The 17,321-nt window shown below is 44.6% G+C and overlaps 1 protein-coding gene across 3 annotated transcripts in view; it reads left to right on the top strand.

Annotated features, from left to right (window-relative positions):
* ZBTB16 (zinc finger and BTB domain containing 16) overlaps positions 1-17,321 on the top strand; it is a 190,682-nt gene that overhangs the window by 102,474 nt on the left and 70,887 nt on the right. For all 3 annotated transcript variants that reach the window (XM_082200425.1, XM_082200426.1, XM_082200424.1), the window contains exon 4: positions 17,220-17,306. In XM_082200425.1, coding sequence (XP_082056551.1) covers positions 17,220-17,306 — 87 coding nt within the window. The remainder of the gene's footprint in view (positions 1-17,219; positions 17,307-17,321) is intronic.

Here is a 17,321-nt window from a genome sequence, read left to right as displayed (position 1 = left end):
TGTCACTTCCCTCCAGGGTGGAGCCCTTGTACTGATCAGTTGCTCTAGAACAGGGATGTCCAACAGGTCGGTCGCGTTCGGCTAGTAAATCCCCAGCAGGTTCCTTTGCGGTGGCATAATAGCATCCCTCCCCACCCCCTTGGCCCGTCCTCCATTTTTGCATGATCGCTGAAATGACAGGTGGAGTTTTTGCTACGAGGTAGATTGTTTCTTTAGCAACCGGTTGATGAGTGACTTTCCCCCTTTCCCCCTTACTCAATTCAGAAATTTCCCTCTCCCTAAAATATTGTTGTTCCCTAAAAAAATAAAATCTCAGCTACTTGGATCTTTGACCTGATCACTACAAGTTTTTATATGTGAGTAGATGACAGTATATTGGGAGTTGGGCATCCCTGCTCTAGAAGGATGAATGCAGAAGGCCGGCCAATGGGGTAGGCCTTTGTTGGCACTCATAAAAGGTATCAACAACAGGAATAGACACACTGAAGGCGTTTTGGCAAACAGGCTTATGCTGCCATAGAAAGCATCACTAGCATTGAGATGTCTTGGTAGTACAGGTGAGAAATGGTCTTACTCTTATGCCTAAGAGGTGATAAGTGTTGTATCACTCCTACCCTGAAGTGAATGCTGCTTCAAGCTTATTCATCTTTTCACCTGTCCTCACAAGTGCTGTTGACTTAGCTGAACGTGGAGGAGATGGCATTCTTAGTGTCTCTTAGTGTGACTCCTGATCCTGGCAAAATCTGCAAGTCTGTTATCTGACCATACTGAATGTCTTACCTTCTTACTGCTCCTTCCCGTCGTTCTCTCACTCTTCATCTCCTTCCTCCTATGGAGGCGCAGATTACAGCTATAACAAAGGCGGCATTTTTCCATCTCCGCCAAGCTAAGCAGTTGGCCCCTTATCTCTCTCGCCCTGACCTAGCCACTGTGATCCATGCGACGGTCACCTCCAGACTGGATTATTGTAACTCACTCTACATGGGGCTGCCCTTGAGACTGACCCAGAAACTCCAGCGGGTGCAGAATGCCGCGGCGAGACTCCTTACAGGGTCTTCGCTGCGAGACCACATTCACCCGGTGCTATACCAGCTGCACTGGCTCCCGGTGGAGTACAGGATCAGGTTAAGGTGCTGGTTTTAACCTTTAAAGCCCTATACGGCCTAGGACCCTCGTACCTACGGGACCGCCTCTCCTGGTATGCCCCACAGAGAAACCTACGGTCTGCAAATAATAACACCCTCAAGGTCCCAGGCCTCAGAGAGGTTAGGCTGGCCTCAACTAGAGCCAGGGCCTTCTCGGCTGCGGCTCCAAACTGGTGGAATGCTCTGTCACAAGAGACTAGGGCCCTGCGGGACCTGACATCTTTCCGCAGGGCCTACAAGACAGAGTTGTTCCGCCAGGCCTTTGGTCAGGGCGCAGCCTGACTCCCTCCTCTGGCAACCTGCACAGAATTTTGTTTAATCGGTTGCCATCAATTTGATTTTAACTAATTTTTATAATGAAATATTTTTAGAATGTGTTATTATTTGATTGTTTATTTGATTGTTGTTAGCCGCCCTGAGCCCGGCCCAGCTGGGGAGGGCGGGATATAAATAAAATTTATTATTATTATTATTCCTTCCTCCTCCTCCTCAAATGTCGCCTCAGTTAAGAACAGTTTAAAAAGCCACCCCAGAGGACAGGATCACACTTCAAAACGACCTTGACAGATTAGAGAACTGGGCCAAAACAAACAAGATGAACTTTAACAGGGAGAAATGTAAAGTATTGCACTTGGGCAAAAAAAATGAGAGGCACAAATACAAGATGGGTGACACCTGGCTTGAGAGCAGTACATGTGAAAAGGATCTAGGAGTCTTGGTTGACCACAACTTGACATGAGCCAACAGTGTGACGCGGCAGCTAAAAAAGCCAATGCAATTCTGGGCTGCCTCAATAGGAGTATAGCATCTAGATCAAGGGAAGTAATAGTGCCACTGTATTCTGCTCTGGTCAGACCTCACCTGGAGTACTGTGTCCAGTTCTGGGCACCACAGTTCAAGAAGGACACTGACAAACTGGAATGTGCCCAGAGGAGGGCAACCAAAATGGTCAAAGGCCTGGAAACGATGCCTTATGAGGAACGGCTAAGGGAGCTGGGCATGTTTAGCCTGGAGAAGAGGAGGTTAAGGGGTGATATGATAGCCATGTTCAAATATATAAAAGGATGTCATATAGAGGAGGGAGAAAGGTTGTTTTCTGCTGCTCCAGAGAAGCGGACATGGAGCAATGGATCCAAACTACAAGAAAGAAGATTCCACCTAAACATTAGGAAGAACTTCCTCACAGAAGACATTCGTACACCTAAACAAAGGGGAGAGAGAAAAATGTCGACGTCATTTTAGTGTTTGAACAGATGCTCTTCAGTGATCTCCTTGAGAACATGTAATTGTAAATTTGAAGTGAATTACTTAAAAGTAAAATTGGGGTGTTTGGGAAGTCGGAATCATCTTTTGGTTGGCCTCTGCTGAAAGAAGAATACTGCATGTCTCTTGTGCTATAGCAACTTATGCCTGTTGCTTCCCCATAAAATTAAACTAATGGTGGCTATAGACAGCAATTCTGCTTAGTGATCTTAACCTTCTCCCCCACCATTGCCTGAAACTTTAATCGCCGGTTGTGTATTCTCAACATTACCTGTTTTCAGTTCCTCCGTTACAACCCAGATCTTTCCAGTTTCTCAGGCAGCAATTTTGATGTCATTTTTAGTTGCCAGGTACACTTTAATAATACTCTGATAATAATACAGGAAAAGTGCACAGTTTAGTGCACTTGCTTCTTGCATGGCCTAAAATGAAAGAGAAAAAGATGAAGGGAAACTCTGAATGCCACTCAGGAAGAAGTCCCCCCCCCTCCTGTTTCGTATGCAAAGCTTCTTGGTCGTCAGAGTGTTTAGGTGTCCAGCTCCTTGCCCCTTTCTGAAAATGCCAAGCACAGCACCATGTAATGTAACACCTCAATTATGGGGAGAAGAAAGTAGAAATCAAAGCTATGTAAACCGGCGAGAATCTTTACATCCAGTAGGCTGGGTGACGACAATTAAGGTTTTAGACACACCAAAGGCAATTGGACGAGTGTCATTTTTAGCCAGTTAGAAGATTTTTACTACTTCCTAACATCAGAAGTGCCATGAACCAGGGAGCCCCAGTTCTTCTCCTCAATAAAGCCATTAAACTGAATGGGTATTGGGGAGTATTACGGGGTGTCTAAAAATAGCAAAGCGGTGCTTTCAGAACAGATGAGTGTGTTTGGAGGCTTTCCCCCCGCCTGCTATCCTTTAACCGGCTGCGTATTTTGTGACCCGCTGGATGTTTTGCAGAAGATATAGACAGATATTAAAGACTTGCTGCTGCTTTATTCTAAGGAGCTGGGGCAGACAGCTGGCAGATGATCAATTGCCTCTGCATTTTTCAGCGCCAAAGCCCAGGGTAGGTAGAAGAGAATCTATTTTTTTTCTTCTTCTTTAAACGAATGCAAAATAGGTAAGAGTTCAGAGAAGGATTTGTGGATGCCCAGGTGCTAACCTTTTTTTCCGGAAGATTTGCCAAATGGAATTCAGTGGTTTTATATTCAAGACCAGCAAATGCTTTCTGTTCTGCTCCCACCCACCCACACACTCCTCACTGCCCCTTTTCTGGTCTGTTCAGCTGATTCCCCCAACGTTTGCAGGAGAGAGTGGACACACAGCCACTGCAAGAACAGGATGTCATTCTAGATGAGCTCTTGGCCTCATCCAGCAACACTCCTCTTATGTCCTTATGGTGTTGCTCTGCTTTGTGACTGATGTGGTTAGAGTGTTAGACTAGGACTTGGGAGAGCAGGGTTGGAATCCCCACTCAGCCATGAAGCTCACTGGGTGACCTTGGGCCAGTCACCATCTCATAACCTAACCTCCCTCAAAGGGAGGATGTGAGGATGAAATGGGGAGGAGGAGAACAACAACTATATACACCACCTCGAGATCCTTGCAAGATACAGGTGGTATATAAATGCAATCAAAAAATAAAAATAAAATATGGATCACCTTGTTGTTTGTTTGTTTTTATTATGAAGCATACATACACACATGCAATATTCGATCTCATCCCAGGAAGTCCCATGGACTCAGACCATAACTGATGGGTCATAGCTGTGCTATGCTTTGGACCAGGCTTTCTCAACCTTGGCCCTCCAGATGTTTTTGGCCTACAACTCCCACGATCCCTAGCTAGCAGGACCAGTGGTCAGGGATGATGGGAATTGTAGTCTCAAAACATCTGGAGGGCTGAGGTTGAGGAAGCCTGCTTTGGATAATTTGCAGGAACAGTTAGACACACTTAAAACCACTGAAGGTAATTTTAAAAAACCCTTAAGGATGTGAGTGCATAAACAGAAGAGTTCCTCTTCCTAAAATCTTTGAGGTGTGGTCAGTTAGTGAGGATGCATAAGACGGGTTAAACCCACTTTTAACTAAAATATGCTTTTGGGGACCAATTTCTTAAACCCTTTACCATATTTTTGCATGGTGGTGGTGCTCCTGTTGCAACCCAGCTTGGATCAAGCCATGACCCACGAGTTGAAAACCAGTGGCATAGAGAGGTGCTCTCTGCAGGTGTCCAAGAGCTATCCAAGAACTTCCTTCACCTTGGAGACCCACCAAAGGCAAAACCTAATGTATATCTAAATGGGTAGAATGGGAGCATTATGCTTTACACCAAATATGTGGAGGGGGAAGGAGGGAGTCTCCTATACCGGAAAGTGATAGACCTCATCACAAGAAGGAGGCCTCTGACACCAGAGAGGAGTTTGACTGGACAGGAAAACACTCCGACTGACAACAGTGCCAAGAAGGATTTTATTTATATATCGCCTTATACCATACAATCTCAAGGTGATTTGGCACCATAGTTCCAGAAAAAGATGCAAAAATAGATGCAATTAAATAGAGATTGGCTACAGAGGGTAGGGCCCTAGCCAATGGATTCACATTACAAGAAAGGAGATTCCAACTCAACATTAGGAAGAACTTTCTGTTTGACAGGGGAACTGACTACCTCTTAAGGTGGTGGACTCTCCTTCCTTGGAGGTGTTTAAAGAGAAGTTGGGTGGCCATCTATCATGGGTTATTTAGCTGTGATTCCTACTTTGGATTAGATGGCCCTTGGGTCCCTTCCAACTGTACAGTTCTGCGATTCTGTGACTCCGCCCCTTCTTCCCAGCTGCCCTTTTCTGTTTTGCTTCCTTTCCCTCTCATGTCTACATTCCCCAGCACCACTCCTTATCCTATCAATTGTTATATACATAGACACACAGAGAGACAGACAGACAGACAGACAGACAGACAGACTCTCTCTCACACACCACCCTGCCCATCAAAGAACCTTCCACAAATTCTTTTCTAGCTTCCAAGGAGGTATGAAATTGATTCGATCCACTCTTGAGTCATGTTTATCATAATCATCTTGTGCCTCCCATTATGTTCTCACACTGCCCAATGTACAAATCTCTGCTTTTCAAAGTCTGTCCCTGCCTCCGCTGTTGCTGAATTACCTGGGCTTATGAATCTCGGCCTTGCACCATCCTACTCATAATTATACTGAGATGGATGGAGGTTCGTACTCTTCTAAATAAACAAGACTGACTTCCCAGGGTTCTTTGACCAGCCTCTTCGTGGACTGAGGTGCTACAGCAGAGACAATTTATGTGTTTGGCTTTGCACTCCGAATACCTGCTTTTCTACTTCCTCCTGCAGCCTGCTCTTTTCCTTCAATTCCAGGCTGTTCTCCCCACTTCCTATCTACTGCTTAAGAACAAAAGGAGAACATTGTTGGATCAGGCCAGTGGTCCATGTTGCCCAGCATCCTTTTCTCACAGTGGCCAATCAGATTCCCAATGGGAAGCCCAAATGAGCGCACCTACATTTTTGCTCCTCATGCTCCCCAGCAACTGGTATTTAGAAGCATACTGCTTCTGACAGTGGAGGTATCACATAGCCGCCATCTTGCTTCTTGGCCTCTGGCTACACCTCTCTTCCTTTTTGTATGGGTTATCTGCCTTCACCCTGACCAGGTTCCTCCCACCCTGGACGCAGCAAGGCTTCTCAGCTTCTACTTGTAGTGCATACAGATGGTGATTCTTAGATGAAAACTACCAGTGAAGGATAAAGAATTTGCATACCATCCCAGCTCACTTGTTCCCACTATAAGTTAACCATGAGCAAGGGCTCTAGGATCAAACCCAAATCTGGAAACCCAGCCAAGTGCACAAGCATCAGGGTCCTTTTCTGACACTGAAGGGAACACCGAATCTCTTCATTATGTGATCACAAACCCAAACAAACCAAAAACTAATGACTATACAAGCAAAATAACATACAAAGTATATTAGATCAGGAAAATATAAAACATGTCTAAAGTGAGCTATGCAGCATGTTGCCTTAAAATATGGGGATGAAAAGTAAGTTAAGAAATTAAGAAATTAATAAGAAATACCCAGATTATAAATTGCAGCAGCCATTGGACAGGATAGCATTTATCAGGGAAGATTGCCTTTCGTGTTTTTGCGGCCAGAAAGAGAAATGTAGCCCCATTCTCTGTTAATAATCTGTTTGAGTCTGCCAAAAGGTAGGTCAGATCCCATTTGGAAGCCCTACCTGGAAATTTTTGAGAGAACAGGAGCCACCAATCGGGTCATCTTTGTTGAAATTATAGTGAAGAACCACATGAGCAAAATATTCTTCAACCTGCTCTTCACAAGGACAGAGTATTTCGCCATGAGGGATAGCCTCAAATTGGCCATCCAGTACAGTGGCGGGCAAGCAGTTTGGACTAACTTTATTGGAAATCAAGCAGTATTTGGGCACAGAAGGAAACAGAAGTAGCCACCATAAGCCCTTGTGATTGGCAGGGAGCATGATGTCACCAGATTGGCCAGGCCTGTTGACAATACAAGGAGCCAATCCTTCTGGGGCTGGATTAAATGTCCTGCAAACCTGGACTTGGCCATGGTTTCCAGACTAACCCAAGAGTCTCCAGCCAGGTGAAATGCAAGTGGTCCTGATGCCCAGCAGACCAACAAAGTCCTGCTTGGTGCCTCAAGGTTTCATCTACCTGTTGAGCATCAAGAGTTAGACGAGTAGAACTGTTAAACTTTCTCCTATAGCTTTTAATAGATAGCAAGTCTTTGGGACATCGAGACAGGCTTTTGCTCACTGTTGAGTTTGGAAACATTCCCCCCCAGAATTCGGAGTTATTTGCCAGCCTCTGGTTTTATGCCTCGGTTCTCCATCCATGCCCATTGCTGTCACCTTTTTCAGCCAAATGAGTGCTGGGTCAGCTGCAAATATTCCTGGATTGTGACTGTACGGCAAAGAGGGGAATTGGTTTTGGAAGAGCAGGGAGCTTGCCTTGGGCTTTTGCAAAAGGGGTATGTATTGCAGGTGCCAACTTTCTTCCAGTCACCCATGCTGGAAGGACACAGGTCAAGGGCCTGGGGTGAGGGAGAGGGTAGAGCATAGCGAGGACTTGCTGTCATTCCAGAGGACCTCGGTGACTCTGCAGAATCCTGCCTGAATGGAAAAAGCTGCCTGTTTTTGCCAGCTGAGTTGAGCAAGTATCTTTATTAAGCAGAGGGCCCATAAATCTGCTTGTACAAACACCAGCGGAAGACCGGCCGAGGAGCTGGTGCCAAGGGGATGAGGCATGTTCTCAAACACACAGCTGACTCTTGGCAGCACACGGGGTCCCATCTCTCCAGGGTCAGTCATCGGAAGATATCTTTATACTGTAGGCAAGTCGAAACAACTTGCTAAAAATACCACCTTTTATCTTTTCTCCCTTCTCCCCTCCCCCACAAAAAAATCCCACCTAAAACATTGTTTATTGGGGGGGGGGACAAACCTGTTTACATTAAAGCTGCTAGCTTCAACAAGAGGCTTTAAAAGAAAAGGAAAAAAAGCCTGTAAATAACCATCCCTTGATGTATTGCTTTTGAATGTTCCATCCCCGATGTTCCGTGCTTTTAATAAATATCTCTCCTTGTTTTTCTGAAACCCTGGTGTAATAAGCACTGATGCTGGCTGACATTTTCCTGGTGACTCACATAGTAAAATTAACATTGAACTATTTGCATATTCAATGGCTCTGTTCTCTGCCTTGGCTTTAACACTCTTTCTCTCCCCCCCCCCCACTTTCCCCCGCCCTCCAAACAAGTCCTTTTATGCATGCGTAGACTGCAAGATTTCTGGCTTGGTATCACTTTTTGTTTTGCTGATTTGATTTAGAGAAAGGGGGGGGGAGAAACCTCCCTGCCTGGCGTACACATCTACTTGAGCAAAAGAAAGAACACCCAGTTCTAGCCTTTGAAAATTGGCAGGCTGCGTACTGTTCCCTGACTGATAAGAGGTACTGTAAATAAAACTGTACGGCGTAGCCTGTCGTAAGATGCCCTGTGTCTGCACTTATTGTTCTGACAGCTTTTGCGGGTCGGCTGTTTTGGTACACTCTGTACTCCCCTTATATAACCAAGCATGCGTATCTCATCAGAACATTCAAGATGTTTATTTTAAAATCTCCAGGATTCTTCCCCCCTGTTACAAAAAACAACCTCCCCAATAGATGAGGGCAATGCTCTACTTGTTATTCGTTGCTCAGAAATATTTCTTCCATTTCTTCTCCCTGTTTACTTACGGAAGTATTTTGCTTTGTTCATTTCTTCTTAAAAGCTATATAGTCCATCCCCTTTCACCATGGGTTAAATTTCATACCCAGAGCCCTGGACCACAATGTTCCTATGGGGGTGGGGATGTCTTTGCATAGGAAATGGCTCCATGCACCTCAGCCTTTCTGGCCATGTATCACTGGGGTAGAAAAACAGGGGTTGCTACCCCAGATATGTTGCCCAGTCAGAACCTGTCAATGAAAAGAAGGCGCCCACTTATTCTCCCCAGGAAATGCTGTTGGGTGCTCTTTTTGGGCTAATGTGTGAGTCTGTGACACTGCCAGAAACTAGGTACATTGGTCCATCTACCCAATATCACATGACTTGCCAACATGGCTTCCATGAGTACCACTGTGCCCACCAGCCCCTCCCCTGGGGGCCTGTGAATGGTCTCAGTGAACATCCCTTCAAAAACCCATAATGCAAAAGGGACTATTTGCCCTGGCCCAATGTCTCCTACATTGAACATGCTTCCTTAAGCATGACAACATTTCATTGGATGCCAGGGTCAGAAACCCTCCTTCCCTTCCATCCCAAACAGAGGAAAGGTACACGTTATGAATGAGTGTGGCGGTGGCTGAGGCAGCTGCTTTTTTCCCATAAATGAGAGGGTATGCCAGGACTTTTTTGAGATGGCTCTTTTCTGGTTTTTAGTTGCGGCAGGCATTTTGTTTTACACCACACGGGTATAGCAGTAATTTTGTGCTATATGGTGGCAGCCATTTTGTGACCAGTGGCCATGATATTTTCTCAAAATTCCAAATATGCCCACTGACCCCAAAAGGCTAGTGACCCTGCAGTGTTATCTCTGCCAATGACGTAGCGTGGGTTGCCAGCACTTTAGGGCCATGTGGAGAGGGGTAGGTGGGACAGAGGGAAGCAGACGGAGTACACATGCGCATTCAACTGCCTAACAGTGTCTTCGTCGCCCAGGAGATTGCAGCCACAGAGATAGGAAAAGAAGTGTCATTCCGTTGTCTGGAGAGGTCACTTCATGGTTCATATGGAGAAGCCATTTTCAATGGAGCCCAGCAACGGAAGCACGCGGCTGTATTGAGGCAGCATCAAGTGTTGAAATTTTGCGTTCCTGAGCATTTTGCACCCAGGGCAACCGCCCTTGTGGCCCTCCTCATGCTACGCCACTGATCTATAGCCTCAGCAGCTTCCCAGGGCAATTAATAATGTATCAAATCTTGCCACATCCTAATACAAATAATAAAGCCAATTATACATTCCAAATTATATAATTTAAAGAGACTTCCTTCCCCCTGACCAGCCAGAACATGAGAAGTCTCTTAAAATTTGGCAAGATTTGATGTGTTATTAATTGGAGTGTCATTAATAAAAAAAATATTTATTTATTTTTTAAAAAGCAGCTTCCCAGGGCAGGAAATGTGTTCTAACTCACCCTGAGCAATGGGCCCTGAATTGGACAACCTTTAGTTTCAGTGCCAGGGCTGAGCTCTGGAACAAGCAAAGGAGGAAAGGGCCTCTGAGGATACAAAGAGTGCAACACACACACACACACACACAAGTTACCACAACCCGTTCAATTCCACCTGGCATTTGTCTGCTGACTGTGAGAAGAGAATGCTATTGTAGATGGTTCTTCCGCCTGAATGAGCTGAACTGGCCATTACCGTGTGGGGTTCCCTCCTCTGGGTTAGCATTGTTTGCAAATGTTCTGCTTGTGTTTTCTCTAATGGAAGCACCCCGTTTTCTCCAGATGGAACCAGACTTGTTTTCAGCCATTTCCTCCTCCTCTTCCCCCTGTCCCTGCTTTCCTTCTGCTGTAATGCAGCCAATGAGAAAAGCATGCCTCGTGCGAAAGTGAATCATCACGAACATTAAGATCCTGCACCTGAGTTTCAAATGCAGCTCACTCTTGTTTTCCAAAGAAGGGACATAAAAAACACGGGCAGATGAGCAGCTGCTTTGGGTGCCACCTGGGGCTTAAACATTCCCAGGCATCTGATTGCCCAGGTGTCTAAAAACCTGGGTGTTCTTGCACATGACTAGCAGCGATCAATCTGATGGGGCTTCACAAGAATCTGAAATGTCTCTTCAGAATTGTGTCTCCCCCTTCCTAATATTTTAGAGGAATATATACCTGCTGAATGCAGTCAGACTTCAATCCTGTACGTATTTCCTAGGAATCGGTTTTGTTATACACACTGGGACTTTCTTCTGCGTAAATATACTTTTCACTGCTGTCTTGTGTCTGTTTTGTACAAAATATCAAGTTTGAAGCAGGTATCCCCAGTGCATTTCTCAGCCTTATTTGCTAGGGCTTAGCCCCCAAACCATTATTTGATGCCAGGCTCACCCACCATTGCACAGTCCTGTAAGCATCTTCCCTTGAAACTGTTGACTGGTTTGTCATGACATGTCATCATTTGAAAGCTCAGGCAGTACTCACAGGGTTGTATCCAATGTGTGTGAGTCATTTAATGGTATTCTGCTGTACATGTGCCAGCAGAACATTGTTGTATCAGAGGATTCACGAGCAGATTGCACCCTGAGTTTCTCCTGGCACATCAATTGACTTGGATTCCTCTGCTGTGCTACATCGAAACTAGCCTGTCTGCTAACACAAGAGCCCTCTCACTAGCTGACAGACAATATTGGATACAGCCCGTGCTACCTATATGAATAAAAAGGTCTGCCTTGACCTTTAGGGATGAGGATCCTCATTTCTCCAAAGCAGCACCCTTAGCACTCTGCTAACCAGACCTGCTCTGACATCACAGCAGCTAAACCAATGGCAGCCACAGGCCTACAGGGACAATGAACCCTGAAAAAGAAAAACAGAACAGCTCTGATTATCTGCAGAACTTATTGCTCTGCAACTGAAAGTGGGGAGAGTGGTTTGCCAGTAAGAGGATGAAATTCTGGAACTTAGGAGGCAACTGCCTAGTCCACCATGGGCTCGACAGCCATTGGGTAGACAAAGGGTGCAGGAGGTCAAGGGACCACAGAGATTTTTGGAGAATGGGCAGGAGCTGAATCCTGAGCCACAATTCTTCTTGGGAGCTGTGTGCATTGTCATAATTCATGCTCAGAGCATCTTTCACTTTGCACTAATTGCATCTTGCTTCGTGGGGTTTAGGGATCAAATTAAACACTCTTAACGGGCATGTTTTTCCTCCAGTTCTGGGGCAATAGTGTTGGTGTTTTGGAAAGCCTCTGACTCCCTATTCTCTTATGAACACCCCCCCCCCTCTTAAAAACCAGCCTAGGAAATGTTTTGAGATCTGACTGCTGTGAGCAAGAATAAATCTGATTTGCTCACCCCAGAGCCTTAAAGGTACCAGCCGGCACTGTACTGGCCTTTTAGGTCAATGATTCTGGAACAAAACATTCCCCGAACAGCCTCTGGCACGAAGGGCTGTAATAGTTCTCAAATAGAACTGACCTTTCTAATTATGTTGGTAATAAAGCTGTGTTTATTATTTAAGCAGGGCTTGGTGGTGAAAGGGATGGAGGGGGTGGTGGAGAGAGGAGAGAGAGAGAGAGAGAGAGAGAGAGAGAGAGAGAGAGAGAGAGACAGACACTATTTGGCATCTCAGCCGTCTTTCCACTACACCTCTCTTTCTAACTAGGCCTGGCAGCTTTGGGTGTATTTCAGATGAGCCCATCCTCGTTGCCCTCCAGTGTACGGCTTTTTGTGAAACTGTCTCCCATGACTTGAAAGGCTGTACATTTATATATACATATAAAACTGAAACAAAATGAAATGTACAGGCGAGCGAAGGAAAAGCAGGCGCGTGGACTGTCTTTTCTAATATATGAGCAGGCATGTGATGTCATTGTCCGGCCTCTTCTCCTTCCCACCCCCTCCGTACCTCCTTTCTTTTTTAGGGACTGGCCATTTGGTTTAGGCACACTTGAGTTGTTTTGAATGCAAACTTGACATCGCCCCGCAAGCAGCCGCGAACGGCGTATGCACAGTAAACAGGCAGACTGTCTTATTGATTAACAGATGAGACCTCTATTATCGATCAAAGCTTGGCGAGAAAATTTATCACTTTTAATTTCACTGCTGCCAAATATTTCTGCCTGTGAGCCAGCCGTTACCGAGACAATTTAAAGGCAGAGGAATTCTTTTTCTAATGGGGAATGGGGGGCGCTTTTGCTGCTTGTTTCTGTGCTTTCTTTGGGTGCATGATTCAGTGGGGTGAGGAGGGGTGCTGGCAAGATGCTCTTGCGGAAGGGGGAGTATTTTGGGAGAGTGATGCTGGGCTGGAAAAAGAGGAGTGTTGTGACACCTCCAAGACCAGGGTGTGAGCCAAGGCTAGGGAAGGGGGAAGAATCCAGTTCTCATTTCAACGTGAGCCTACTTCATTCTCTTTACCAAAAGAGAACAAGAACCATAACCGTAACGCAGCTATCCTTCCAAATTGGCACCTTCTCCAAATTTTGCAGTGCTGTTCTCCAGCCAAAAACCATATACTAAAGCCTACATAGAAGTTCATTTAGTAGTCAAATTAACACAAAAATGCATTCTATCAGGGGAAATTGCTTCGTAAAAGTGTGCCTGTTAGGCAATACTGCGTACAATGGCCTCGGCCCAGTATACCTGAAGGAGCGTCTCCACCCCTATTGTTCAGCCCGGACACTGAAGTCCAGTCCAAGGGCTTTATGGTGGTTCCCTCACTGCAAGAAGTGAAGTTACAGAGAACCAGGCAGAGGGCTTTCTCGGCAGTGGCGCCTTCCCTGTGGAACACCCTCCCCTCAGATGTCAAGGACATAACTATCTGACTTTTAGAAGACATCTAAAAGGCAACCCAGTCAGATGGGTGGCATATGAATAATAAATTATTATTATTAATAATATGCTTGTTTGTATATGATTTATTATTATTACTACTACTACTACTATTACTACTACTACTCCAGTGGTATCTCTGGTTATGAACTTAATTTGTTCCGGAGTTCCATTCTTAACCTGAAACCGCTCTTAACCTGAGGTACCACTTAAGCTAATGGGGCCTCCAGCTGCCACTGCACCACCGCTGCACAATTTCTGTTCTTATCCTGAGGTAAAGTTCTTCACCCGAGGTACTACTTCCAGATTAGTGGAGTCTGCAACCCAAAGTGTTTGTAACCCAAGGTACCACTGTACTACAAAAAATGTGTGCACTAGGAGAAAGCCACTCTAAAATACTGGTGGACTTTTAAACTACATATTTGAGAACTTGAGATTGAAAAAAATGAGAAACTAAGAGAAAGTGTGATTGACATTGCCCATCCCAGCTACGGCATAAGATTTTGTGATCTACCAGAGATCTACATAGTGTCTGCTGCGGCCCACAAAAGATTCTACACTGATAAAGCCATTAAGATTCTGGGGAGGGATGTTGTTTTTTAAAAAACAAAAACAAAAAACAAAACAAAGACCAGTTTGCAACTCTCGCCTCCAAATCCTCTCCTCTCCTTTCCTTCCTTTCAAGGTTACTTTTATCATCGCCGAATCCCGTGCTTTAGTTTCTTGGAACAGATGAATCAAACTTCCGAATCTAACAATTACGTTCACAGCTTTGGCCTAACAGCATATGCTTAGAAGACTGTGCCTGTGTCTGTATAGTGGGGTCTATTTTTATCTTCAAGTTTCTTATCTGCTGTTTAGACATCCTGTGCACACTTGTTTCCCTCATTATAACTGGAGCTGTGACCCAACAGATGCCGTGCGTGTTGGTAGCAATTTTCTAAGAAATACCACAAATACCACACCTCACTGATAGTTGTGGAAATATCTGTGAGTCTCAGCACACGCTCTTGCTGTTGCCACTTTCCTTATCTGATAGCGTTGTCGTCTTTCCCTTTATGGCATGCCTGACAATGGGGGGGGGGAGTTTTGCTGGGGGGGGGGAGGCAATTATATGGGATTGCTAACCTCTTCGAGAAGTCATTGGTGTATAATGATTTTTAAGCAAACGCCTTTCTTGTTGGAAGAGCAACGTTTGTGGTTTGTTTCATTTTTACACACACATATCTTTAAAAAGTGATTAATATTACAGCCCACAGCTATCCATGTTCATACTCACCCCGGGATCAGAATTGTCTTTCTGGGTCACCCCAAAAGCCTCTCTGCTTTGGAAGATTGTCATTGCCAGCTCCTTGCCAGGAAGAAGAAGAAGAATCTTTATTTGTATCAGCCACTAGCCATAGCAATAAAATACCTTGGTTCTCAAACTTAATCTGTTGCAGAAGCCTGTTCCAAAACCAAAGCATTCCAAAACCAAGGCGTGCTTTCCCACAGAAAGTAATGCAAAATGAATTAATCTTTTCCAGACTTTTAAAAACAACCCCTAAAACAGCAATTAAACATGAATTTTACTATCTAACAAGACTATTGATCCATAAAAGGAAAGCAATAATCAATGTACTGTACTATAAAATAAATAAGACAGTATTGTAGATTATAAAAATGAAAATTTATTTTTTTTCCTTCCCTGCACTGACGATAGTCATTGTTTGGATGGGGGGCTTTTATCCATTTCCACAGTCACACAATCAAATCAATCAATCAATCAATCAATCAGTAAGTAGCTGAACTGGGTTCCACACAATCACAAAAACAAATTAACCGAAAAAGCCTCAAAAACAAAAACCCACAAAATAAATAGCAAAAACAAAAGTGCCAAACTTAATCCGTTCCAGAAGTCCGTTTGACTTCAAAAATGTTCAAAATCCAAGGCGCAGCTTCTGATTGTTGCAGGTGCCGCAGAAACAATAGCCGACAACTGCATCGGACGTTCGGCTTCCAAAAATTGTTTGAAAACCGGAACACTTACTTCCGGGTTTTCAGAGTTTGAGAATCAAAGCGTTTGAGAACCAATGTGTTTGAGAACCAAAGTACCAATGTACTGAAGACAGAGGTAAAAACTTAACTTTAGAAAATACATTTTTTGGGGGGTTACATCAATAATCAATAACAGATCTTGTTCTAATTGCCCCCGCTAAAAACCTTGCAGTTTTTGCTGTCACTTCATCATCTTGATCTGCTAAAAGAAAGGATGCAGTAGCAATGGTTGAGCGACCCGGCGTGGACAATAATAGAGGGGTAATAACCTAATTCCTCCAATTTTATAAAGAGTGCAAGCCAGAAGCATGTGAGCCACTGACTCAATACTGCCATCTCCACAGGGCAGCCTGCAGGCAGGGCATAAAAGCAGAAACTTCCCCCGTTGATTATCCCCCACACCCTTTTTTCAAAGATACACTGCACCCCTAAGTGGAGGATACATTTATCTACCAAATGCACATACCCAAACCCACATAAGTGGCCCTGGCTAGCCCTCTGCATCTTCATCTCTTTCTGTTGCTCTACGCATTTGATTTCTGTCTGCTTCCATCAGCCACCAGGACTCCCATCCCGACTTCCATATTTACCCAGAGTGCTGTGTATATCTGCTGCCATGTTTGTAGGAGAGCTTTGTGTCAGAGGCCCTATGCAAAGCTAAACTGGGGCAGAGGCCCTCCAGCAGGGTACACAGCCCCTCTCTCATTTCTGAATTATATCCTTCCACATGTTGATTCTGAATCCCTTCCCAGTCCTTGGGGATCATGTAGTGATCTGTGTTCCTTCCACATCGATGGCAGCGCTTGGACGGGCGGTAATATCGACATCTACTGCCAATACGCCATGGCTTCCCAAGTCCCTCGAGTTCAAGTGAACTTTTTCTTCTCCTTGTTTGGGTTTTCAAAAGGCATGCCCTCGCTTTGACTGTGTATACAGTAGCCCCGTAATTGCAAAGACTTCACAGTGATAGTCAACTTTAGATTCGGAAGCATTTGACGCTCTCCGAATTTCAGAGATTCCTTATGTCTGTGGTTCTGATTTTACTGTGTCCACACAGTAAACCATTGGCCCATGAACTTCATTCAGGTGGTCTGTAGAATGTCGCCCTTAAATATTAATAATTATGTTAAATTGCACTTTATTTAATTCTAAATTGAATTTTTATTGCTTCTTTAATTCTCGTATTGTGTGTGCGTGTGTGTTTGTATTACAGTCTTAATGTTATGGAACTGCTCTTGTGCAACCCCTGTTCCTTGCAACTCCTCCCTGTGAGTTGCATCTGAAAAAAAATCCTGATATGATTTATTTGGAGTGCAGATATTGCATTTCCATGGGGTTGAGCCCAGAGTTAGTCACACTCATGGAGCAGACCCTTTGAAATTAATGGGCATGGAAAACTTAGGTCCATTAACTGAATAGGTCTACTCCAAGCAAAAGCTAGCTAGTTAGTTAGACTCATTCCCTAAGTTTCGATTTTTTATTTTCCTTTATCTCTAAGAAACCCCACACCCATTTTGGGGTCTCTGTTCAAAGAGGTGTCTTTCATTCATTTTCACTGCTACTAACTGGATGAGTTTTTTGACAGGTATATTTTTAAGATTTATCCATGAATCTTGGTAAACATGTATTTTACAACGTTCTCTCCTTCTCTCTCTCTCTCTCTCTCTCTTTATAGCGGGTGCCAAAGCCTTTGTCTGTGACCACTGCGGAGCTCAGTTCTCAAAAGAAGATGCTCTGGAGACCCACAGGCTGACCCACACTGGTAGGTGTTCTGTTT

This window comes from Podarcis vaucheri (genome assembly GCF_965113315.1).
Source record: "Podarcis vaucheri genome assembly, chromosome: 15".
NCBI lineage: Eukaryota > Metazoa > Chordata > Lepidosauria > Squamata > Lacertidae > Podarcis > Podarcis vaucheri.
Note: the sequence above shows the minus strand (reverse complement) of the source record. Positions and strands in the feature narration are given on the sequence as shown.